This window comes from Melozone crissalis, unplaced genomic scaffold (assembly GCF_028551555.1).
Source record: "Melozone crissalis strain CALT ecotype California unplaced genomic scaffold, PUWL_Pcris_2 ptg000035l_1, whole genome shotgun sequence".
NCBI lineage: Eukaryota > Metazoa > Chordata > Aves > Passeriformes > Passerellidae > Melozone > Melozone crissalis.
The window spans coordinates 6,551,603-6,578,464 of record NW_026535813.1 but is presented as its reverse complement, the minus strand read 5'-3'; the positions used below and the strand labels follow the sequence as shown (position 1 = coordinate 6,578,464).

Below are 26,862 nucleotides of genomic sequence, written 5' to 3'. Positions count from 1 at the left end.
GTCACATAGAACCCTCCACCAGCCTATGGAACACCCCTGTATTTGTGATCCCCAAAAGGTCCGGACAAGGCTATCGTCTCATCCACGACCTGAGAGAAGTGAACAAGACGATCCGACCAATGGGTCCAGTCCAGACACTGCTACCCACGAATTCAGCCATCCCCGCAGGGCAGCCATGCGCAGTACTAGATATCAAGGACTGCTTTTTTAAATACCCCTGCACCCTGAGGACAGAGAACGATTCGCCTTTTCCGTGGCATTTCGGAACGGCGAGCGGCCCAACCTTCGCTTCCAATGGAGAGTGCTTCCACAAGGCCTGGTCGACAGCCCGACCATATGCCAAATCACCATGGACAAAGCACTGATGCCAGTCCGACACTCCTATCCCACCGCAACCATCATCCAATACATGGACGACATCCTGGTCGCAGCACCATCGACAAGCCAAGTAGATCACCTGGTGACCACAATCACGGAGACCCTTCAGGCCAACGGCTTCGAGATCGCGAGCGCAAAGATCAAGAGAGGACCCTGCGTGACCTTCCTGGGAGTAGGCATCACGAGCTCCTACGTAACATCCCCCGAGATGAAGGTCCGTCAAGACATCAAGACGCTCCACGACGTGCAACGCCTGGTAGGATCGCTGCAGTGGCTTCGCAACATTGTCCAGATTCTTCCCGAGGTCATAGACCCTCTGTACGACCTCCTGAAAGGAAAGCACCCCTGGGACCCCAAGGAACTGACACCGCAAGCAACGAGTTCCCTCGACTTCATCGAAAGCCAGATGGCCACTGGCACGCTTGCCAGGTGGAACCCAGCCATGCCACTGGACCTGTACGTCCACTTTACACCGAAGGGGGGAGTGGGAGCACTGGCCCAAGGACTTATGGAAAAGGCCCGACCGATCCAATGGGTGGTCCTCGGAAGACCTGCTCGAGCATTTTCCCCAGGAATCGAATGCATCGCCAGCCTCATCATGAAAGGCAGGAGACTCGCCTTGAAACACCTAGGGACAGAGCCAACAAGCATCCACCTTCCATTTCGCAATCAGCCGACCACGGAGTCAGCCGCAATATCAGAGTACCTGGCCCTTGCTCTCTCCGGCTTCGGAGGAGAAATCACCTACTCCTCCAAGTCACCCTGGATTAAGATGCTGACCGTGGTCGACATGGACATGCCACCGAAGGTCAAGGACAGACCGCAGCCAGGACCAACGGTCTTCACAGACGCTTCCTCCACGACTTCAACCGCAGCAGCAGTGTGGCAGGCAGGAGAGCAATGGCACTGCGTCAAAGCGAATGACTCCACACTGTCAGTGCAACAGCTGGAGGCAGCAGCAGTGGTTTTGGCGTGCGGACTCTTCCAAGACGAACACCTCAACATCGTAACGGACTCTATATTCGTGGCGAGGCTCTGCCTAGCCATGGCAGGACCAGGAGTGTCAACATCAGCAGCAGCCCTAATGCTGGAAGAAGCACTCTCCTCGCGACAGGGCACCGTGTCAGTCATCCACATCAACAGCCATGACCCAGTCAAAGGTTACTTCCAGATCGGCAACGACAAAGCGGACGCCGCAGCAAAAGGCGTTTGGACCTTGCAAAGAGCTCGTCAACTGCACGAGTCGCTCCACATCGGAGTCAAAGCACTGGCGAAGAGATGCGGAATCTCGACGGCGGACGCAAAACATGTGGTAGCCACCTGCCCTCATTGCCAGAAGTCACCCCTTTGGACCTACGGGGTCAACCCGAGAGGTCTCCAGCCCTCAGAAATCTGGCAGTCGGACTTCACCTGGTGCGAACTGCTGAAGCCCCGAGCATGGCTTGCAGTGACAGTGGACACTTATAGCGGAACGATCATAGCCACACAGCACCCCAAAACCAACTCCAAAGCCACAATTCAGCACTGGCTGACAGCCATGGCTTGGCTTGGTATCCCCAAGCAGATCAAAACGGACAACGGCTCCAATTTCACCTCCAAACAAGTACAGGAATTCGCCTCGAAATGGGGCATCACGTTAGTGCAAGGCATCCCATATAACAGTACCGGACAGGCCATAGTTGAGAGAGCAAACCAGACCCTGAAAACCAAGATAGAAGTGTTGGCAAAAGCAGAAGGCTTTGCCAATGCCATTCCCCCAGGAGATCAGGCACGTATGCTGGCAACCGCTTTGCTGGCACTGAATCAATTCCGTAGGGTGGATGAAACAAACAGTCCCGTCCAAAAACACTGGGCCACTCGAACGCTAGAAGAGGGCCCATAGGTGGTAATCGGAAACGAGCTAGGCGAGTGGGAACGGGGTTGGAGGCTGATGCTCACGGGGCGAGGGTACGCAGCAGTCAAAAAGGACGGCAAAATCAGGTGGTGTCCACTTAAGTCGATTAAACCAGACCTTCAGGACGAGCAGAATGAGACTGACGAGAATTGCGAGTATTTGTTTACAGGACCTGCTCGTGAGACGTCCTCGTGACGCGTACTTCCCGGTTCCAGACGAAAGTGACAGACCACCAAGCCGCCAGGCAGCACCCGAGAGACCCGCACGGGTGAGACCCAAGCACCAAGGGTGTTTCTGTGTGATTTTGCTGTTGGGGCTTGTTGCCAGGGGGCAAGCCAGCCCAGACCACTACCTCCATCGGCCCTTCAGGTGGGTCATGCGACACCTTAGTAGTGGCAAAGTACTCAGAGAAATCACCACACCGAACACCCCATCCTTCGTGCTCCGCATCACCGACCTGTTTCCAGGACAGCCAAAGGTACACCCCTATTCCCCACACGTCACACACTCGTACCTATCCTACTGGTGCCCAGCTTCAAACCCTGGGAAAAGCTACTGCAATCACCCAGGGTGGGGACATTGTGGGCACTGGGGCTGCGAAACCATAGTTACAGATGCCAGACCGTCGGGGCCTGGGTGGGATCCACAAGAGCCAGACAAATTCTTACAGTTCACCTGGGCACCCATCGGTTGCAAAACACCCTTCTTCTTTCACGGAAACTTCCATCGAAACCAACATAAAATCCCTAGATTTCGGGCATGCACTGAGTACAACATGACGGTCTTGCAGCCAGATCACCCTAGCTGGGCCACAGGCAAAACGTGGACAGCGGTCCTTCAAGGGTCAAAAGAGAGGGTGAACGTGCAAATTATCAGGCTCCAACCGACGGCACCCCGAGCGGTCGGACCCAACAAAGCGATTAAAAGCGTGCCGAAAGGGAGAAACGTAACCTACCCCAAAACCTTACCCATAGGGGTCAGCAATGTCCCGACCGGTCAAGCGGAAACCTTTCAGATGAGCCGCTTAACCGAGTCAGACTCAGACCAAATCCTTCGTATGTTAGAAGCTACCTTTGTATCCCTGAACGAATCCAACCCTAACCTAACCGAATCCTGTTGGCTTTGTTACGATGTCAAACCTCCCTTTTACGAGGGAGACGCTCTAAACACTCCCTTCAGTTACTCCACAGCCGACGCCCCTCACCAGTGCAGATGGGATACCCCTCGCAAGGGAATCACCCTGAGTCAAGTCACAGGCCGAGGCAGATGCTTTGGCAATGCAACCCTAGCTAGGCAGAAAGGCAACGTCTGCACCAAAATTGTCAAAATATTGACAGGTATAACTATCGCAATGCTGCTCGGCCTGGGAGCAGCCGGAACGGCCACAGGTGTCTCAGCCCTAGCGACCCAGCACCAAGGACTGTCCCAGCTGCAGGCAACGATTGACGAGGACCTGCAAAGGATCGAGAAATCCATCCCCTTTCTAGAGAAGTCAGTCTCCTCACTCTCAGAAGTGGTCTTGCAGAACAGGCGAGGCCTGGACCTCCTGTTCATGCAGCAAGGGGGCCGGTGTGCCGCCTTGAAGGTTTCTATGCAGACCACACGGGAGTAGTGAGAGACTCCATGGCAGAACTCCGGAACCGACTGGCTCAGAGACAGAAAGACAGGGAAGCCCAACAGGGCTGGTACGAGTCCTGGTTCAATCAATCACCTTGGCTAACCACTCTGATTTCTGTCCTGATAGGTCCATTGGCGATGCTGTTTCTAACAGTCACCTTCGGACCATGCCTGCTGAACAAGCTGGTCTCGTTCGTTCAGAGCCGCCTGGAACGGACCAACATTCGGTTCTTAGGCCGACGACAATTGCTGTGAATCCAACCAGGGAACACTGCCAGTCACAAGATTTTCCGAACTTGTCTGGCAAAAGCTTACTCAGGTTTCCCAAGACCCCTTTCCCTTGTCAAGTTACAACCTTATACCTCATTTTAGTACCTATGTATATGACTACCTCATTCATTTGTGAAAAAGGGGGGGGAGATGTGGTAGATAGGGAAAGGTGCTGCGGAAGATCTCGCGATGTCACGGAAAGGCAGGACCCTCTGTTCCCCTTAGATAAGACCATCAGTTCCCCGTAGATAAGAAATTAACATAGGAATTTAGCCCCCCTTTAACCGAATACCAGTAACTTTCCATCTCCTACCCAGTAACTTTCCATTCCTTACTAACCATAGGTAAGAAGGACAAACCCCCTTTTGACGTAGAGACCCCTTAGACTATAAAAACCCAAGAGATGAGATAATAAAGGCCTTTTGACCGTCCATCATATTGATGCCTGCGTGTGTCATTGGCCCGAGCGGCCCTGGAGAGTTTGGGCCGCCGTGCTGTTCCTCTGAACCAGGTCGCCTGCCTTGCTCCAGAAGGCAACACTGCGTGCCCTAAATGCCCTCGTGGAAGAACAGCTCAAAAAAGGCCACATAGTGGAGTCCGACAGCCCTTGGAACTCTCCAGTCTTCATTCTACCAAAGCCTGGTACAAACAAGTGGAGGCTTCTCCACGACCTTCGCAGAATCAACGAGGTCATCGAGGACATGGGCCCTCTTCAGCCTGGCCTGCCCTCCCCATCAATGCTGCCGAGAGACTGGACACTTGCTATCATAGACATTAAGGACTGTTTCTTCAGCATCCCACTGCACCCTGATGATGCTCCACGGTTTGCTTTCTCCGTTCCCTCTATTAACAAAGAAGCTCTGCTCAAAAGATATCATTGGCATTATCTTCCTCAGGGCCTAAAAAACAGCCCCAGTATCTGCCAGTGGTACGTGTCTCACATCCTGCCTCCCATTCAGAAATCATTTCCAGACGCTCTCATCTATCACTATATGGATGACATTCTGGTGTGTGGTTCAGACAAAGCTTACTTGGACAAAACAGTTAAAAAGACTATTGAAGCCATTGAAAAGGCAGGAAGGGAAATTCGTGAGGACAAAATCCAGTACACTGAGCCATGGACTTACCTTGGAGTCCAGATCCGGGAAAGAACCATCCTACCTCAGCAGATCGTCATCAACGACGACCCAAAAACCCTCAGGGACTTACACAGCCTGTGCAGATCCATCAACTGGGTACGTCCACTGCTAGGAATTACATCAGAGGACCTTGCTCCCTTGTTCAACCTGCTTCGTGGACCCAAGGAACTGGACTCTCCCTGCACTCTCACAGAGGAAGCCAGAGGTGCCATCGTCAAAGTCCAGGAAGCCCTGTCTTCACGCAAAGCCCATCGCTACGAGCCTAGTCTGCCTTTCCAGTTCATCATCCTGGGAAAAGCTCCTCGATTCCATGGACTGATCTTCCAATGGGACCCTCAGCTGCAAGATCCTTTGTTGATATGGAATGGGTTTTTACAATTAGCCAGCCTACAAAGACATTGACCACCTACCAGGAGATTATAGCACACCTAATAAAAAAGGCTAGGACTCACCTTTGCTCTCTTTCAGGTTGTGATTTTGAATGCATTTATTTGCCAATAACACTTAAAGACTTTGAGGATTTGATCAAGACCAATGCGAGTCTACAGTTTGCTCTAGACAGTTATACAGGTCAAACTTCATCAGACATCCCACAACACGAGCTTTTTAACAAGAATGAAACTTTCCACTTGATTCCAAAACAAATCCAAAGTAGAAAACCTCTCAAGGCTCTAACCCTATTTACAGATGGCTCAGGGTCATCCCACAAGTCAGTGATTACTTGGAGAGACCCCCAAACAAAAGATTGGCAATCAGACGTAAAAACAGTAGTAGGATCGCCACAGATTGCAGAATTAGCAGCTGTTGTCAGAGCCTTTGAAAAATTTAAAAATCAGCCTTTCAATCTGGTCACAGATTCAGCTTATGTTGCTGGAATAGCAATGAGAGCAGAACATGCTCTTCTCAAAGAGGTCTCTAACCCAAAGTTATACCAACTGGTCTCTAAATTAATACACCTGATCTCCCACAGAAAGCAACCCTACCACATAATGCATGTGAGGTCTCACACGGGCCTCCCAGGTTTTGTTGCAGAAGACAACAGGAAAGTAGATGCATTAGCAATGGCAGCAGAAACTGCTAATGTTCCTAACATCTTTGCTCAGGCAAAGCTGTCACACGCGTTTTTTCATCAAAATATACCTGCCCTTATGAGAATGTTTAAGCTCTCAAAGGATCAGGCAAAAGCTATTTGTGGCTACCTGTCCGAACTGTCAAAACTACCAGATATCATCTATGGGTACAGGAGTCAATCCCCGAGGTCTGAATAGCCGTCAGCTGTGGCAGACAGATGTAACTCACTTTGCACCTTTTGGAAGGTCGAAGTACGTGCATGATTCAGTCGACACGTTCTCAGGAGCAGTATTTGCATCATCACATGCAGGAGAAAGACCATGCACACAATAAAACACTTTCTCCTCACTTTTGCCACCCTGGGTGTACCAAAGGAGATTAAAACAGATAATGGGCCAGCCTATACCTCCCACAAGTTGAAGGAGTTCTTCAATGAATGGGGCATAGCACACAAGACGGGCATACCTGTAAACCCCACAGGACAATCCATCGTGGAAAGGACACATCAAACCATCAAAAGAGTCCTCAATCAACAGAACAGGGACATGAAAATCACATCTCCAGTGGAGAGACTTTGCAAGGCTCTCTATGTCATCAACTTCCTGAACTGCACAGCATCAGAGCCTGACCTCCCAATACTTCACCACTTTGCAAATACCACCCAAGCAAAGCTCACGGAGAAACCACCTGTGCTCGTGAAGGACCCTGAAACACACCAAATTTCTGGGCCTCATCAGTTGATTACCTGGGGTAGAGGGTATGCGTGCATGCTACTACCATCAGGTCCAAGGTGGTACCCAGGAAAATATGTAAAACCATACTTAGGCACAGCGAACACTACTGCAGATGAGGACAAGAACTCTTCTGAGGCAAACGCAAGACCACCTCAAAACCAAACCAGCTCAGCCTGGAGACGAAGACATCGCCGAACACCCATAAACACAAGAACAGACCGCCCCATTACAAGGCAGCAGACAAAATAGGAAGTTAAACAACAGTCTGCTGTACTAGGCCACAGATAGCCTTAACACAAAAGTGTTCTCTGAATTATGTGTTATTACACTGTGTTAAAAAACCTTATTATTCCCTCTTCCTAACCTTAAAACCCCTTAACCTTCTACCCGCTCCTCCTCCATTAGTGTAGCTTAGAAATTAAAAGAAAAAGGGGGGGCGGAGGGGAACACAGAAAAGAACAATGCAAAAATCCCTCTCATCATAAAGATAACAAATGTGCTTATATTCCCTATCAGATGCCCTAATCCTGCCCAAAGATGAAAAATATCTCCGTCGGTGCTGTCCTCACCGCTGCCTGGATGCTCTACACTGTACCGCGTGCCTTCGGCTGGATTAGTCCACAGCCCAGCCATAATGTTTGGGTAACCTTAACAAAAACAGTAAAACAAGACAACATGTGCTTGTCCATGAGAAGCATTGATAATCCACTTTCTACATGTCTAGTAGGAATTCCCTTTGTAGCAGATGATTGGCCTGTCCAGAACTCCGAGGTTCTCCACACCACAGGTAAGAGACCCAATGGGGCTGATACTTGGGACGAGTGGACAAAATTTCTGCCAGATGCTCAAGAGGAACCCCAAGAATTGGATCTATTGGGATCCTCCAAGGCCACATATTGTGTCAAATTTTACTTTAGGTGTCTGAAAAACGATTGGCCAGAAATTGACCAACACAAAAACAAATCGAAAAGATGTATCACCAGTGAACAACGCCTATAACCCTCATGATTGGTGCAATTACACCGCTCGTGTGATTTCTGTGTCCTCCCTCCATCCCAAAGTATTACCCAAGGGAATGTTTCTCATCTGTGGTGACAGAGTATGGGCGGGGATCCCCTCCGGACTCCAGGGAGGTCCCTGTACCCTTGGAAAACTTTCTACCCTTACTCCAAACATCACCCTGTTACATAATTGGAAAAAAGAAAGCGAATCAAAATGACAAAAAAGGTCCTACACTGAATTCGATGAAAATTGTGATCGAGATTATACGATTGGAACAGACCAAAAAAGATAGCTTTCTCTCTGTTTTTACCCTGGGTAGCTGCAGCTAAAGCCCTCGGTGAAATCAATCACCTTGGGTGCTGGCTCAGTAAACAAGCTAATGCCACATCAGCAGCCTTAAGTGATCTCTTAAAGGAAGAAGAAACCACAAGACAAGCTTCACTCCAAAACCAAGCAGCAATCGACTTCCTGCTGCTTGCCCACGGACATGGATGTGAGGACTTTGAAGGAATGTGCTGCTTCAACCTCTCTTCGAGTTCGGAGTCCATCCATGTGAACATCCAGAAACTCAAAGATCTCGTGAAGGACTTGAAAGTAGAAAGAATCCCAGACTGGGTCAATGAACTTTTCGGGCAATGGGGACTAACAGGATGGGCTGCATCTTTGGTCAAGGGATTGTTGTTGATCCTCCTTGTAATTGTCATTGTGTTAGCTATGTTCTTGTGCCTTGTTCACTGTTTCAAAAGAACTATCGCAAATGCATTTTTTGTAAAAACAGAAAGTGGAGTTATAGTGAAACAATCAGGTTTGGCCAGGGCCCCGTGGAGAATTTTAGTAGAGACCACTGTGATGCAAGTCCTTAAATGTCCAGTTATAATCTTGACATGGTTGACAGATAACCCTGTCTGGATTGACCAGTGGCCCCTTCCTATTGAAAAGCTTACTGCCCTGCAAGCATTAGTAGCAGAACAGCTGTAAGCTGGACATATCGAAGAGTCATTTCGCTCATGGAATACCCGTTTTTGTGATAAAAAAGAAATCAGGAAAATTGAGACTTTTGCATGATCTTCAGCAGATAAATGCTGTAATGGCTACAATGGAACCTTTACAACCAGGTCTTTCAATACCCACAACGATTCCACAGGGATGGGAGATAATTATCATTGATTTAAGATTACTTTTTTACCATTCCATTGGCTGAACAAGATAAGGAAAAATTTGCTTTTACTGTGCCCTCTTTAAATCATGCTGAACCTAATAAAAGATATCAATGGAAAATTCTAATAGTTTGCGGCATAGGCCTTATCAAAGGTGCAAGAGCTACCATTACATGAATGACATCTTGTTGGCTTCTCTTAAAAAACAACAGTTGTCAGATCTTGAACAATGTGCTGTAATAAATTTGAAAATTTTTGGGTTTAGTTATTGCCCCAGAGAAAGTACAAAAATAGATGCCTTGGAAATATTTGGGGTTGATAATAACCAATACTCAGATTGTGCCTGAACCTGTCAAATTAGACATTGATGTTAAAACCGTTACTGATGTATAAAAATTGGTTGATGCAATAGTTTGGATTAGGTCATAGTTAGGGATAACTAATCTTTAAATGCAATCTTTGTTTGAATTATTGTCAGGGATTACTTCTTCTACTGATGAGAGATATTTGATTGATGCAGTAAAAAAAAAGGTCATGGAAGAAGTTGAATTAGCTTTGACATGCAAACTTGTTAACAGGATGAAAACTTTTGCTGGTGTGCAATTATTTATTTTTAAAGAACAAAATACCATGTGGAATATTGTGTCAATGGGATGATGATTGAGAAGATAAATGGTTTATTTTGGAATGGATATATTTATCTTTCAGATTCTGAAAACCAGCTTCAGGACTTTGAGTTTTTTGCAGATATCATTATCAAGGGTCACAGATGTTGTCATAAAATCTTAGGCCATGATCCTGTAACTACTGTGATATCTGTATAACAGTATTTTGAACGGTGTTTTCAAAATAATCATGAATTGCAATCTGCTTTATCTTATTTTACAGGCTAAATAGTGTATCATTTACCTTTTCATCCTATTTTGACTTTGACTAGGCACATTCCTTTTTAGGGGAAACAAATTTGTTCTCATGTTCCAGTGGAATGTATAACAGTTTTTACAGATGGATCAGGGAAAACTGGAAAAGCAGCTGTAGCCTGGAAAAAGAATGATAATTGGGAACATGAATTTATGATTCAACAATGGTCTCCTTAATTGGTCAATGTGGATTCCCTTGTGGCTGCTTTGGCAGTAAAAACAGTACCTAATGTGTTATCAATTTTTTCACCAAGGTGCTTAGGCACTACAGTAACAATTTAAGTTGTCACAAAGTGAAGCAAAATCAATTGTTTCTTCTTATCCTGATTGGCATATGATTCATATTTCATAATATTATGGTACCAATCCTAGAGACCTACTCCCTTTTTATGAATGGCAAACAGATGTTATAAAAATGCCTGAGTTTGGCCATTTAAAGCCTATTTATGCTACAATTGACATCTTTTTTCATGCCATGGTTGCATTAGCATTGGCAGGTAAAGCAGCTTGGGATGTCATTCATCATTTTTGCCATGCCTCTTCTATTTTAGGTGTTTCCTCATATGTAAAGACAGATAACAGTCTGGCATATGTCTTAAAAAAAAAAACCAACAAAACACCTGTAGGTGTTTTTTCATCCCTGGAGTGTTGATCATTCCCCATATTTCAATAGGTCAAGGAATTTTTTTAACGTGCTCATGGTGTTTTGAAGCACCAGGTTTAAAAATAAAAAGGAGGAATGTATAAGGAGTTACCTTAAGTGAGATTAGATAAAGCTGTTTATGTGCTAAACTTTTATGTCCTTTACCCAATTTACAACTGTCTCCTATATTGTATATATTTTCTTCTTTGAATTCTAAATAGTCAAATGTTCATAAAAATATTAAGGTATGGGTTAAAGATTTGATTACTGGAAGGTGGACTGGCTCAGTGGAATTAACGTGAAGGAAGGGATATGTGTGTTCTGACAGAGAATGGCCCTCATAGGGTTTTTGCTCGTTGTGCTAAGTCTTATTTGGAGTATATAGGAAAGAATAGGATGGGTGGTTCCACAGCTGGATTGAAGCATGGACCCTCAAAGAACATGCTGTGAAGATGACAATTGAAGGCAGAGTAAATGGGGATATTGACTCACACTGAAAACTCAAATTTAAATTGGTGGATGTTACCTTTACTTATGTTCTTTGTATTTTTCTACAGAGAGGCTGGTAGTGCTGAGTAACGTGTCTTGTACCATCTCCCTTTGCATGGCATCAACGTTCCCAAAATAGGGGAATTTAATGTACCTAGGGGAGAAGTGTTGCCTTTGCATAAGGATTTTGAATTAGTTGTTGAGGTTCCATACTTCAAACAACTAGGTTAGTTGCCCATTATGATAGCAGCAACTGGTTGTAAAGTTAAGTGGATGCTACTTAGTTCTAAGTGGTGACTAGGCAGATGACTTGGTCTCTAATTCTGTGTGGAGAAAAATCTATTCAACTAAAAGTGAAAGTGTCATCCTGCCATAAATGTGTCATTAAGGGACTGCGGGGTCTGTAACAGCATTTGAAAATTCATTTTCTATGTGCCTTGTTGGTACATCTTTATTGTTTGTGCATGGTTATGAACATCAGGATTTTAAAGATATGTGTTGTATGGGCTTGTTAGATCATAGTGGATCAGTTCACAGGAGTTTTGGATTTGAAGGAAGAAGTTAGTAATTTGCAGGTGAATGAAGGATGGAAATGGTTGAGTGGTTTCCTTGCAAGTTGGGGTATTGTTGAACAGTTTGGAGTATTGTTGGAAGTTGGGTTGTTAATTTTGCTGGTGGTTGTCATCATTGTTTTGTGTGTTTCCTGTCTGCTTGGATTTTTGCAAGGGCCCTGCAAAAGTCCTTAGCAGTTGTGTTTGCGGTTCAAATATAAAAAAAGGGGGAATTGTGGAAGAGGTTTTACAGCGACTTCTGTGAGCCAGAGAGAAGTTTGATAAGAGGATCCATGTTTACCCCTGAAAGAATTTTCTATCAAGGTCATTGACATAGAAACCAAGAAAGAAAGAAGAATAAATAAGCGAAACCTGCAACTGTCTATTCCAATAAGCACTTTGTTTGTCTTTCATGACCAATTAATAAAGTGTAAACTTATGAGTTTTGTAAGAAGGTATAAAAAGCATGCATGCTATAATAAAAACAGTTTGAAGCCTTCTGAAAATGGACTGTGTGGCTTTGTATTATGACAGTCTCAACTATGACAGGTACACACCCTTTATTGGGTTTTACAACTGAACAACTCTACCCCCTTTCCCAATTATTCAAAGGGAATCCTGAACTTACTTCCCCTCGCATCCTGACATCCAGAGCCTTAGAACAGATCACACAAGTGTTAAGTGCTTAACAGGGTCATAGAAAAGTTGATGGCATCCTTGTCAATTTTTATCTTAATTTTATTCAAAATGCTTACTGTTCCTCAATTTCAATCGGCAATGCCTGCACAGTGTTTACAGATGGCTCTGGGAAGACTGGGCGGTCTGTAATAGTGTGACGAAGTAACAGGCAGTGGCTACAAGATATAAAAGTAGTTCACGGTTCTTCTGAACTGGTAGAATTAGCAGCTGTGGTTAAGGCTTTTGAAAAATTTCAAGATGAGCTTAGCATTGTTACTGTCTCTGCTTATGTTGCAGGTATTGTGACAAGAATAGAAGAAGCTCATATCAAAGAAGTAACTAACCCATTACTCTTTTCTCAATTACTACATTTGCATTTTGCAGTGCAGTTGCATACAAAAAGGTAGTATATCCTACACATATATTCCCATGCTGGTCTTCCTGGCCCCATCTCTGAAGGTAATGCCCGTGCAGACCAGTTAGCTGGGGCCATTGTTGTGCCGGATGTTTTTTCTCAGGCACGTCTGTCACATGGGTTTTTTCACCAGAGTGCAGCAGCTCTTCGAAAACAATTCTAGCTTACACACAAGCAAGCATGGCAAATTATGCAAGCCTGTGCCAACTGTCAACAGGCGGCACCCTTGGCCTGCCCTCGGAGTTAATCCCCAGGGACTTCAAGCTCTAGAAATCTGGCAGACCGATGTTACACATACCCCTAAATTCGGTAAACTGAAATACATTCATGTTACAATTGATACCTTTTCAACTAATTAAGTTTTTTTGGAAATTTTGTAGGTATTTTAGGAAAACCCTCTCAGTCAAGGCTTGAGGCTCTGGCCAAGCCCTAGCCCTGGGTGACTGGGGATTATACCATCAGACCCAGGTGTTTCTGCACTAAAAGTATAATCAAATCACTTTCACTTGCCCATCTGATCTTATAAAAGCTGGACCCTCTTTCGAGGTAAACTTGAAAGTTTTTCCTGGGAAAGTCTCTCCGAGTCTTCACTGTGAAATGGGACTCCCCAGCAATTTCAGACTCTAGGTGATGGTAAAGGTTTTAGACAATTTTAAGTTGTTTCTCAAGGTTCTATCCGTTTAATCATTGTCTCCATTCATAGGAAGGAGATGTGTGCGGTTACCAGTTATTGGGTGTTTTCATGTATCTCCCTGTTCACAGGAAAGATACTGCTTTTGTGAGGAATGGAGTTTGTTTGGTTTGGGAGGTGAGCCAAACATTCTAATATTAGTGTTTTGTTTCATGATTTTTGTTTATATAAAACAAAAAAGAGGGAGTTCTGTGAAGAGATGGGATGAAGTTGAGCTGTGGGCTGTGGGCCCCACCTGCAGAAGCACATGGCAGCACAGAGAGGCTTGTCTCCACCTGACCTTGGGGGGACAAGGTGATATGCGGCAGACCCCTGCAGGAGAAGAGCTTGCCAGAAGCTGACAGATAGGTGAACAGCACATGATCACCCCATAGAAGGACATTTAGAAAGCACATTGCTGACATGGCAACATGGAACAGGTCACATAGTGAGAATTACCCTGTAAGGAAATACTGTGCCTTGAAAAAGGGTATAAAACCATCTAGTTTCTTTGAATAAACGATTCAGGTTCCCTGCCGGTCTGAGTTTGTGTCATGGTCACTCACAAATACACACTACAAGAAATGAGGATATAACCAATGGGCCTGTACTGTTTGAACACAGTCTAAAGAACCCTCGGCTTTATTAAAGGCATAACTTTTGTTTAGTGATAATTATCTGTTAACTCCAGGAATGACTTAATGTCCTAAGGTGATGTTATGATGCTTGTATCTCCAATCGTGTGTTCTGTTTATGCTGGATATTATATTCTGTGCCTTCAAGACTGGCTCTGACAGCAAGGCAGGGGAGAAGAAGAAGCACGGAGATTTGTTATCAGCCTCACTCACTCCTCCACAGTCTGCGGGAACACTGTGGTGTCTGGGCACAGACAGGGCAGAACACAGCCTTCCTTTTGCTAGTCAGTTAGTTTAGCTAGCTGAGGCAGTCCAAGTTTTCCCTGTTTTGTTTTCCCTTTTCTTGGAACCATTCGAACCTGCTCCGGACTGGGATCTGGGGAAACACTGAGAGCTCGCACTCTGTGACTTGTCGGGGCCTACTCTGGGCAGCAGCCTTTCCCAGCTCCAGAGGGACTGATAACAGAGCAACCACTCCCAGGAGAGACTTTCTGAATTTGTCATCTCTTCAGAGCAGCAAATGAGTTTTGTCATCTGGTGTTAATTTTTTGTGCTGGGGAGTGCTTTGCCTGTTAAAGAAACAGGGTTTTTTCCACTTCTCTCTGAGGAAATTCTTCTCAAACTGGTTGGGGGGGAGGGGCCATGTGGGTTTGCTTTCTGGGGGTGTCCCTATTGGAGGTTTTCTCCAAAATTTGCCCTAAACCAGGATACTTGAGCAACCTGGTCTAGTGGAAGGTGTCCCTGCCCTTTGCAGGGGGGTTGGAATTTGATGATCTTTAAGGTCCCTTCCTACTTAAACCATTTCATGATATGAAATACTGAAAATGGAAGTATGCATGTTGTCACCTTGGTGCGAATTAAACCAGAGAACTGCAGAAAAACGCAAATGATGCTTCTCAGGTATTCATTAGGAGAAAAATATTTATAATATCTGCCAGCAGCATATATTAGCCATAGAGGGAAAAAAAAATCTGAATTATACCACCTGGAGAAACAACAGCTAAGAACTGATGTGAAATTGCCAAGTTAAACTCATTAGGAATCCCATCATATAAAGGAAGAAGCTAGAGTTGTTAATCGGGCAGGAAGCAAGACAGCTTCATATGAACTTTAGAGAATGCAGAAACTCCATGTATCACTTATTTTAGTTTTAATAGGACAAATACAAGAACAGAAATCCTATAGACTGCTGCACCCTCAAAATCACTATCTGTGTATCAATTAGCTGTCTTTGTTGTATCTCATACTGTGTACTGCAGTATACCATGAAAGATACAAAAGCTGTACATACACCAACAATCCAATATGGATTTCACAAGAAAACCACAAGGCAACACTCAGGAGGATACTCTACCATAAGAGCAAAGTCATGCTTTGAAGTTCTATGCTGTGCTGTCAGAAAGAGTACAGCACTCAGGACTCAGACTCACAGTACTGGGAATGGAAAGTTCCCATTCTATGAAAGCAGGAGAGCTGCAGCTAGGACAGAGACTGGTTGCACACAGCAGCATACTAAAAAGACAAAGACTAGTTTGCTTTGAATCCAAACATAAGCAACTTGATACAGTACAACTGTACAAGCATTTCTATAAATGTAGTGCTACCACTACTGTCCCCATCCTGTTTGTGTCACATCCTCCCATCAGGTCGCCTCGACCTCAACAACTAGGACCATCAAGACCATTATCAAGCCAGCTATATGGCACTTGCTCCATGGTACTGCATATTGCCGCTAATTTAGGATAAAAGTGGTAAAGACTGACTGCTTTGAATATGTAATGATAATGGTTAGTGTATAAGAACTAATGTATAATGATAATTAACAACCTGTAAGAGCTAATTATAAGCACAAAGTATACTGCTAACAAATGTCAGCCTAAAAGCTTTCATTGTTTAAAACTGACCTGATGTCAGTCTATATATGTATACATATTTAATTGTGAAACAACTTTTCTCCTGCAATTTAAACTTTTAAGACTTTATTAGACTCTAATCACAATGCAATCGATGTTCTTAGCATCTGGAGACATGGAGTAGCAAGTTCTGTTTAACTGGTCCTCTTAACTGGAGAATGGTAGACTTCAACTGAGTGGAAAGACATGGCAAACAGACTAAGTAGCTGAAGCATGCTAGAAGATTTGATCTAAACAACACTGATTACAATTCAGGAGGAACATGGCAAAAGAAGCAACTGAAGTTCATGTCTAAAGGAGGAGCTGAGGTCACTTGGTCTGTTCAGCCAGGAGACTGAGGGGAGACCTCATTGCAGTCTACAACTTCTTTGTGAGGGGAGGAGGAGGGGCAGACACTGATCTCCTCTCTGGTGACCAGCGACAGGACCCGAGGAAATGGCATGAAGTTGTGTCAGGGGAGGTTGAGGTTGGATATTAGAAAAAGATTCTTCACCCAAAGGATGGTTGGGCACTGGAACAGGGTCCCCAGGCAAGTGGTCACAGCACCAAGCCTGAAAGAGTTCAAGAAGTTTTTGGAAAACACTCTCAGGCACATGGTGTGACTCTTGGGATGTCCTGTGAAGGGCCAGAAATTGGACTTGATGATCCCGATGGGTCCCTTCCAACTCAGGATATTCTATGACTATATGATATGATTTTATTCAAGTACTAAAGCTGAATATTTTAGCAATATTACATAATGCAAAAATATTTTGTTATTTAATACTTTCATAAATTACTGATTTTTTCACCCATACTGGTCATATTATGACAAAGAATTCCATAATGATTACCAGTCTCATTTAAACTGATCTGAATGCGTACTTTTCCACTTCTGACCTAATTTCTTCAATACATACTAAGAAATCTTCCAGTTTTTCACCCAGCCAAATATTTGCATTTTGCTTGCCAAGGATATTAGTACTTCATACAGTATTTTGATCAATACAGGACAATATTCTGACATTTTCACTCTGAACATCAACCCAGCCACTGCTGGTTCAGATAACTCAGACTGTAATATTCATATACATATTTGTACTGAGTATGTGAATGCTACAAATTATTGTCCAGGAGAATCCCATGTTGCAAACAATTTCTGCCTGTCTCACCAACAGCAGCTCCATCTCATCTCCTAGGCATCAAATCTTTCTCTCCCCTCACTCTTCTATTGCTCTTTGGCATTTTCCACTCCAGAATACAATCACCTCAGGCCTTTCATGTATGAATAAGCATTCTTGACCACATGTGCCTCTGCAACGTTTTTTTGGGTGCACTGTCTACCATCACCATTCAGATTTCTCTCCCATTTAACCAAGATTTTCTACCAATCTGGATGTAACTATTAAATTATTTAAAGCTCACACCAAAGCCTAAAAGTATAATTGCCTTGTGTTCTAAATACACCCCTATCTAGTTAGGACTTGTATTCTATATCTTCATTTACTCAAGTCATCTTTTTAGCAGCAATTAAGGCTGAGAAAGTACTTCATCAAGTTAGAGGAAATCAATTATTTAATGAAGTGTTCTCATACTAAAACATAGTTTTCCAACCTCAGACAATTGGGAGCAATACTTCCACATGCAACTAGCAAGTATTACAAATTTATTGCTATGGTACTTCTGCTCAGGGCATGGATTTACAGCTTAGCTTTTTAATAAAACCTTTCACCCAACTGCAGCACTAATTTAGTGTGTCCAAGCTAGAGTAATAGAAAAAAACTTGAATCTGTGCATACATCAACTTTTTAATAATACCCATAATTCCTTCTCATCCCTTGATCACAGCAGAACTTTCAACTTGAGTTCAAGCCTCCTCTCTGTTATAAACTAATTAAACACCTTTGAGGCTTTTAGCCAGATAATGTAAAACACAACATAGCATAATATATGGACTTTCAGTGCCTTCTTTCATAAGTTAATTCACATGGCTAGTTCTTGAGAGTTCATTATTTAACGTAATCCAGTAAGAATAGAATATTCATCCTTGTCAGAGACTGGAAAAAATTGATGTCTCGAGACATTTTGGGATGTATGTGTGTGTGATGGAAGGGACAGGTCAGACCTTGCTTTGGCACGGCAGTGAAATGCTCCATTCCCCAGGCATAGAGCCAGCATCCCAGTCCCACAGTGTCTGTCAATCAGGGTACACCGGGGCAGTGCTACACTGCCCTAACCCAGCTCCTGAATGGCTGAATGACCAGAAGTCCCACCTGAGAGGAGGGTCCATGGAGGCCCTGGGATTTAAAAGGCTGACCATGACGTGACCATGTGCCTGACCCTGCCTCCTCCTGGAATACACACTGGAACCCAGGAGTTGGTAGCTAGATGTGTGTTTTTCTATATCTTTTTTGTCTTTCTTTCTTCTCCTTCTAATTCTCTTTTCATGGTAATGTAACAATAAACAGCTTAAAGGTTGCTAAGTTAAATCAGCTAAGTTAATGCTATGATAAGTGTTTTATGTTGAATTGGATGTTGTATTAAATCCTTTGCCAAACTTCCTTGATTTTTATATTTTACCTGTAAACTTTTGTGTAATTTTGACCTCTTGAGACTATCTGGTTGGTATTTCTTCTGTGCACTGACCCAAAGTAAAGGAACCTCAGTTTACCCCCTTACATTTAGATGTTCTGGCGTGTTACAATCCTTTAGTCCTCTATTACAGAGAAATCAGCTTCTCGGTCACAGTGGTTAATATAGTCCAACCAGACGCCACATTTTCCATTCAATTAAAGACTATTGTCACAGGAATCTGAGGATTTCCAAATGCAGCATTCACGTCTCCTAATTTTATGATTTATCATAAGGCTTATCTTCATTGCTGAAAGTACAGTAAGACTACACAATGAGACCAGTTTTCCAAATGTATCCTTATACATCAATGAAACATAGACATTCTATACTACTAGTAGCATTAATTACACACAGAAAATCCTTACATCTCCCATCAGACAAATGGGTATACCTAATCTGAGCACCTTAAAGAAGGTTTCATGAGAATCCAGTCCCCTCCCTCTCCTACAAGGAAACATTACGGTAATCAACACCATTTCATACCACTCATAGCCTGCTTTGAACTTAAGGAAAATTTCCTGCAATACAGAAGGTTAGGAGACAGGTAGTTACTATGCCTGACTGGATTAGTGAGATTAAGGAAAACTATACTTACAGTATAGTGAGACTATTGACAAATATTCAAGATGAGGATCCCAATTACATCAGATCAGTGCTACTGAACATTAAGTCACTAAAAAACCAAACTTCTCTACCAAAGTCATCACAAAACATACAGTAACAAATAAGTTCCACTGATAACAAAAATAGCTTTTCATTATTATCTACACATTTTAGCAACTACTGGTATTCTCCTATGCATTTAGATACATGTTAGTAAGCTTATATTAAGACATTACAAGGACATGAAAATAAAGATTACCTATCTACTACAGGAAGAATAAACAATTATCATAATTAATTTTCTATTATAGAAAACAGGTTTTAAAAAAAAAATAATTTGCTACCAAACTATCAAACCAGAAGCATTCATTCTGAGAAAGTAAATTTCTGTATCCTAGAGACACATGACTTAATAGCATTCCTGAACCTTTAATACTTACATAGCAATTACTAACTGCAACTAGAAATAATTACCAGCAGTTTACCAGGTTTTAAATGTGCCATTTCATACTACAAGCAATTAAACTATCAAATACCAGTCACCAAACATGATTCTGAATGAAAATAAAACAACTAAAATATCAGAATAATTTTGAGAAATACTTTTTATCTTTTCTCAATATACTCAAGAAGCTCCAGAACTGGGGGGAAAGGGGGTGAGTCAACAATTCAACACCAAGTTACCAGATGCAACAAGTGCCAGATAAAAGAGAGGAAAAACACTATCTGCAAGAAGTTTGTGTTACACACTTCCTAGTCATAAGAAAAGGAGCTCACCAACTTTCCTTCCCAAAGCACAATATACCAAAACATTCCCAAAACAATATCAGCATTACTATATTCTCCACCACCAGAACTAGAATTCAAGCTGCTGAGATGTACTCTACAGCACATTTCCAGACATCTCTTGGCCTACCTCCCTGCCACCACCTTCCTGTCTCTGCCTGGTTGACATGTTATGCCTCTTACTAGTGAATAAAACACCTTTTTGAAAGTCCTGATCAGAGACTAGTACCTCTACAGGCTACCAGAAGTACACTTAAATGAGCACTTCTAGATGCTGCTGCTGTGCACCATAAATTTCTGAAAAAAATAAAATTTTGAGCAAGTTTAAAAGTTTAAGCAGCTTTAAAAAGAGCTTTGAATGAAATCAGGCAATCTATTTTAATTTTCAGATGACTACAATACCTGTCAGACATCTAAATGTAAAAATCTGTATTTTCTTCACAATCTTTTTCCCAAAATACATAAAGTTGATGCCATCAGTCCAGTCTTTTTTTTCCAAATCCAACTGTGTTTAAAAAAAAAAAAACCACATCTATTTTTAAGCTGAATATTAGTAAAGGGAACTTCTTATTTGTCATCCTCAATTCAGTTTGAAAGCAAAGCATTTGGTGGAATAAGAACATAAATACTAGGATTTAACACTACTGCTCTAGGAAGTTATGTGCTACACAAGTCCAGCTTTCTCCCCCTCCCCCAGTCAAATACCTGGCTATTTAACAGTAACACAGAAAAGCATGCTTTTTGGCAAGCATTAGTCATAATTAATATATATAACTCTGAAAGCTACAAAAATATTTTTCTTCTTTATCTTCTAAGGCAAGTTCATCTTTATAAGATTTCACTTATATGTAGGCTCTTTATTCTTACTAGCATAATGCCGGATCTTTTAACATTAGGCAGAAACAGCACTCCCCCTTTAGAGAAGGAAATAAAATAGCACAACATTTTCTTCCACAATTTTTGTACAGAATTATGTTCAGAAAGTACAGTCAAAGAAATACTACTCTCTCTTTCTAAAGCAAAGTATAAAGACTGTGATGGATGCTGACGCCTTTGCAAAGTTGGTCCAGGGTCTTAGGCTGACCCTTGGGAAAACTCCACCTCCTCCAGAAGCAAACTTTATCCCTACCCACAGAAACCTCCAAGATAACAGATATGAAAAGCTTCATATTGCAATCTCAGATAAAATCAGCTTGTTTTGTTATTAGTATCCTCTTTCCCCAGCTCCACAGTGTTGCACTAATATAACTAACCTTAATATTAAACAACCTACAAGAATTTATTTGCCATACCCATGTTTACTATCACCAGACATTAGCCTACAAATATGCAACACCCAAAAATATGTCAGTACTGAAATAGCACTTACTGTAATCACAGCCTTGCTCAAACAGATAGAACCTCTACAGCCATACTCCGTTTCATCTTCAGACTTGTAGTAACTGAGTGTGTTGCTTTTCAGAACTACCCATCGATCCTGCCACCCATGAATGTAATTGGTCCACTGTAAAAAAAAATTCAAAGATCAGCTAATAAAAAAACAACAATTAAAAAAAATTTGGCTGGTATTTCTCAGGCTTCAGGAAAGACACTTCCACATCAAAGTTCCTTCTTTATATTCACCATAAAATTGTATGCAGGATATACAATAGGAAAAAAACCCAACACACTGGAGTTCTGAAACTTTTAGAGACCAGTAGGATACACTTCTGTGAGGACCCAGAAAACTTGTTCAAACAGACTGTTAAAAGGGCTTACAGTTTTTCATGTACTCTGAGTTAGATGCAAGGGAGAAATACTGACAAGATATTCTCAAGAGGTCAAAATAACAAGAGAAACTTTACTGGCAACTTCAGAAAATCAGAGAACTTTGGCAAAAGTTTAAAACATTCCACAAAGCATAAACTTAGCCCATTCAACTTAGCAAACTCCAAACCAGTCTGATTTTAAGTTACTCAAAACTCGGAGAAGAAGGAATTAAAATAAAACAGAAGAGATATAGAAAAGAACAAATATAACTACCAATCCTAGTTCCAGCAGTGTTCAGCTGATAGAAATTCCAAGAGGAGGTAGGGTCAAGATGTGCTCACCTCATGTTCTGGCTTAAATACCCTTTGGCTTTCCTGGGTCCTTCTGGTCATCTGGCCCTCTGGGGCTAGACTGGGGCTCCAGGGGTAGAGTGTGGGGCATTGCTTCCAACATGCCAGTGATTGGATGCTACTGCAGGGCTGGAATACATGCCCGGGGGAGTGGGGTGTACAGGGCAGTGCATTGCCTCACAAAAGGCAAGGCCCAACCTGCCCCTTTCCCCACACATGCACCCAAAATGTTTAGAGCCAGCAATCCTTCCAGTCTCACAACTTGTAATAAGATTCTCTTACCAAATTATTCCATTTCGTCCAAAGCTTTGCTCTTTACCAAAGGGCAGAACTGAAACAGTAGTGCATACACAGAGAACTGTAGCCTACTTTTATTGATTTAAAAAGTAATTATATGCATTAAATTATTAAAAGTAATTATTTCTTTAGTAGAAAGCTTGGTATGCTACCATTTGATTTTATTTGGCTTGTCTCAGGTATCGCTGAGGCATCAACTAGTAAAAGGTAAATGTCCCTCAAGCATATTCACTGCAACAGGTTTCACCATACTCGGCTATTCATATTCCATTCCATGTTCTCACAGAAAAGGCAGCATCAGCTACACTCAGCACAATCATCCAGAAACATTTGCATGTATATAAGCTACAGAATGTCAGGAGAAGCCATGGCTTCACCTGCTACACCAGTAAAATACAGCACTAGAACTTATTAGATTTTAAGATTTTACAGATGAGAACCAAGGGCCTTCTTTCCCCTGAGCTGTTCCTCCCATCTCTAGGCTTAGAAATATTTTCAAGACTGAAGGAGTTCACAGAGTCCCTCACAAAAGAGTACTAGCCCCATCACAGCTCCTCTCAGCATCCAGGGCCTACTTATAATTTCAGTACTCTATGATATGTGCCTTCTACACAGGTCTGTGTCTGGCCTTATTGCATAGGAAAGAAATTCAAAACATAGTGCTTTAATTATAAAGATATTTTAACTTTATTCTCTAAGTATTTTCTGTTTTTTAAAAAAAAATCTGCTTTCAAACTTAGTAATTCAATATTCAGTGTTAAAACACTCCTTAAGTTTCCCAGTATCATCCAACACATATTTGCAAGTCATTTAACTTTCAGTGATATAAGAGCAAAAAGTGATGCTTATTTTTAAAAGGGGAGATAAACTTCAATGTAATTTTTCTTCCACTCCTCCCCACCTCCTGTACCTCCCGCTGAAGGGGTAATTTATGGCCCTGTTTTGATAGTTGGACCAAAGATTGTGCCATTGGTGCTGGAGCCTGCTTCTGGGAAGTGACCACGAGCAGCGCCTGCCTTTAGGAAGCTCCCAGGCAGGGATGTGTGATGTCGCGGCTCCAGACCACACCCAGGATTGATGTCAGCTTCAGCCAGAAGCCTAAGGAGCGGGGGAGACGAGACACCTCCTCGCGCGTACCTGGCTGCCCCCTCGCGGGCCTCTTTCCGGAAGCTTACGCCAGCCAGCCAGCAGGCTCGATATGGGGGCAGCAGATACAGCCAGCCACCAACCCCTCCCCCAGCCGCGCGCGGCTGAAGCCTCACCCGCGACTCTTCCTCAAGAAACTGCTCCCTCATGCCGCCTCTCGAAGGTTGCGAGGGGTGGGGGAAGGACAGACAGGTACTAAGCAGATGCGAGCCTCCTCCTCCCCTGGTCCAGGGGGGATGTGGTGGTGCCTCCGGCTGAGGGAGGGGGCGCGGGGGGTTTGTGCCGGACGCCGGAGCGTCTGCCTAGCAGGTTCCGCGCCATCAGGTGGCGGCTGCATTGGCCATGACAGCGCCTCCCACGCCCCAACCAGGCCCCTCCACGGGCGCCGGGGGACGCAGGAGCCTTAGCCTGATCCTCCGGAATAGCGGGGTGGGGAGGAAACAGGCAGCCGGGGCTGACAGCCAGCTTCAGAATTAGGGTTAGGGCCAAGCTGTAGGAGGGGGACTGTAGTGCGACGCGGAAAAGGGAAGCGAGGCCGTCAGGCACAGGCTGCGGGGAGGAGGACACGCAGCTTACCTTGCTGAGTACCCCACAGAGCTCAACGGGCAGCCCGAGCTCTGTCTCGGGGTCGTCTTCGGAACCAGAGGAATTCCAACTCTGATTGTCCGACATAGCCGAACAGGGAAGAACCAAGCGGTCCCCGCCCACAGCAGCCTCAGCTTCCTGCTGAAGGGACGGGAGCAGCTAGCTCTTCTTGAGTAGTACCACCAGCAACCGGCCGGCACCGAGGCACGCAAGCCTGGATTTCCCTCTCACTATTGCTTCACAGCCCCTACCCGCGGCTAAAACCACAACACAGAGGCGGCGAGGAGACAAGTACGTGTCTGCCTGCCACGCATTCCACTTAGAACGTAGCAGCCACCACCATCTTACACAAGACGAGTGCTCCGTGCCACTATTTATTACCTCCGCGCCTCGCCTTCCCTCCCAGGTCCCCTAGCCGGGCCGCGCGGCGGCTGCCGGGAGTTGTAGTCTTCTTTCTTTCAGCAGTAAGGCTGGCTACAATTGGCTCTTGGAGACGCAGTCCGCTACAGCGGTTCTCTCCCGTCGCCGGGTGATCGCCATCTTGACTTCGTCGTTTCTGTGAAGTTAGCGGTGGGTTTCGCCTTCGTAACTCGATGAGGTGGGGAGCTCTGTTTTCTCTGCCGCCGGACGAGAGCAGTGGTACTGCTTAGGGCGATGTTTGCTTGCCTTTTTTTTTTGGAAGGGGGGTGAGGGAGAAGGACCCTTTCTTTACTAAGGTAAAGCATTTCTCTGGCTCTGCTCACTTTCTAGATTGAGAGAAATAGTATTGCCGTCCACTATTTCAAGCCATCAGGATTTGGGAGGTGTGTGGCAAACCTTTCTGGCCGGAGGAATTATAACTTAAGACACGACCATAGTTACTAGCTGGGCAGAGCTGCAGATGTCACACCTCCTTGTGGTCCTGCTGGAATGCCTTCATGGTAATTGAGTTGACTTCTGCCCAGAGACTGTTATAGGTTGCTTCCTCCCTATCATCTGGCTGCACCAACAATATCCTGGATGTGGTGGAATCCCTGAGATGCAGTATCCCTCTTGACAAGGTGCACATGGTGTTTAGGTTGAGATGGAAATTACCTGAAACATTCAAGGGCCTTGGTGTTTTTTGATCAGTTGGCCAAATGGCATTCCAAGCTGTGGTCACAGTGAAAGAAATCTTAGTTTGAGGGATCTTATTAAAATAGATCCAGTTCCAGTTAATGGAGCTATTCCATCTTTGGTTGCTCTCTGGTATCATCCCAGACATGGCAGAAGGGTGTGGACCATCATATTATTGCTCTGATTGCAAGCATGTATGGTAGCATCAAGACGTATATCAACCTGAGGGATGAGCAGTCAGATCCCATCAGGATTTGGAGTGGGAATTGGTGATTCAATGTCTCAGATTCTCTTTAACCTAGCTGTGGACCCTCTGCTGTGGAAGCTTGAAGAGGAGGGATATGGTTACCAATATTGTGAGAAAAATTTAACATTTATGACCTTTCCAGATGACCTTGTTTTGTTAAGTGGATCATGGGAGAGAATGAAGAGAAATATTGAAATCTTAAATGCTTTTTGTGATCTTACAGGCCTCAGGATGCAAGGGGAGAAGTGCTATGACTTCTATATCAAGCCTATCAAGGACTCATATACTATCAGTGACTGTCCACCAGGGACAATTAATGGCCTGCCCCTCAATATGACTGATCCTGCTAACTGAGAAATACCTGTGATTTTGCATTGATCCATGGGTAGAAATGTCAAAACCAGACTTACTGGGAAAACTGGAAGATTGGCTACACCAGATTGAAAAGGCTCTTTTAAAACCATTTCAGAAGGTAGACATCTTGAAAGGATATACTATCCCCAGATTGATCTATTTGGCAGACCAGGCTGGTGTGAAAGCCATGGACCTTGAGTCTTGATTTGGCATTTAGATCTGCCATCATGAACTGGTTGCATTTGCCTTCAAGTATATCTGATGCCATCCTTTATTTCAGCACAAGAGATGGTGGCCTAGGTATTACCAGACTGTCAGGACTAATCCCCGGTATATAAGCTTGAAGACTGTACAGGATCACACAGTCTTCAGATGAAACAATGAGAGTAATTATAAGGGAAGAGGAAATTTAGAGAGAATTTCAAAAACTGTGGATAACAGCAGGTGGTGACAAAGTTCCATCACTTTGGGACCCAAAAACAGTTATGGTAAGGATAGGGAAGATGTGTGCTAATGTCTTTACAAAAAATTTGATGGGTGAGGGTATGGGTGTTAACATCTTTGAAACAGGTCTTAATGTCTCTACTACAAGCAGCAGGTTTGTTACAGAGCCCAGACAGCTTGGCTTCTGAAACAGCCAAGTGGGTCTGCACAAGCCTGAACTTCTGAAGTTTGGGGTAAAATGACAGGTTCAAGGGGGAATATGTGGTAGGCGGTTTGGGTAGGCTTCCTAGTACCTCAGCCAATGGGGAAAGGAAGAGGGCAACATGCTGCCAGGAGTTTAGGATAATGGAGGCTGTGTCCTCCAAAACCTCAAGAGAGAAAACCCTGCAGACATGTGCCCCAGTGGACTCTCTCTCT

At 43.9% G+C, this 26,862-nt stretch overlaps 1 protein-coding gene across 2 annotated transcripts in view; it reads right to left on the bottom strand.

The window, feature by feature from the left end:
- The window catches only part of LOC128941413 (ceramide transfer protein-like), a 134,260-nt gene extending 109,853 nt beyond the window's left edge, over positions 1-24,407 (bottom strand). Inside the window, exons 1-2 of one of the 2 annotated variants that reach the window (XM_054283168.1) lie at positions 24,297-24,407; positions 21,548-21,682 (exon numbers count right to left, since the gene is read on the bottom strand). In XM_054283168.1, coding sequence (XP_054139143.1) covers positions 21,548-21,682; positions 24,297-24,392 — 231 coding nt within the window. In that variant the 5' untranslated portion in view covers positions 24,393-24,407. The remainder of the gene's footprint in view (positions 1-21,547; positions 21,683-24,296) is intronic. The other variant, XM_054283167.1, reaches the window with a different exon arrangement.
- Positions 24,408-26,862: the final 2,455 nt, after the last annotated feature.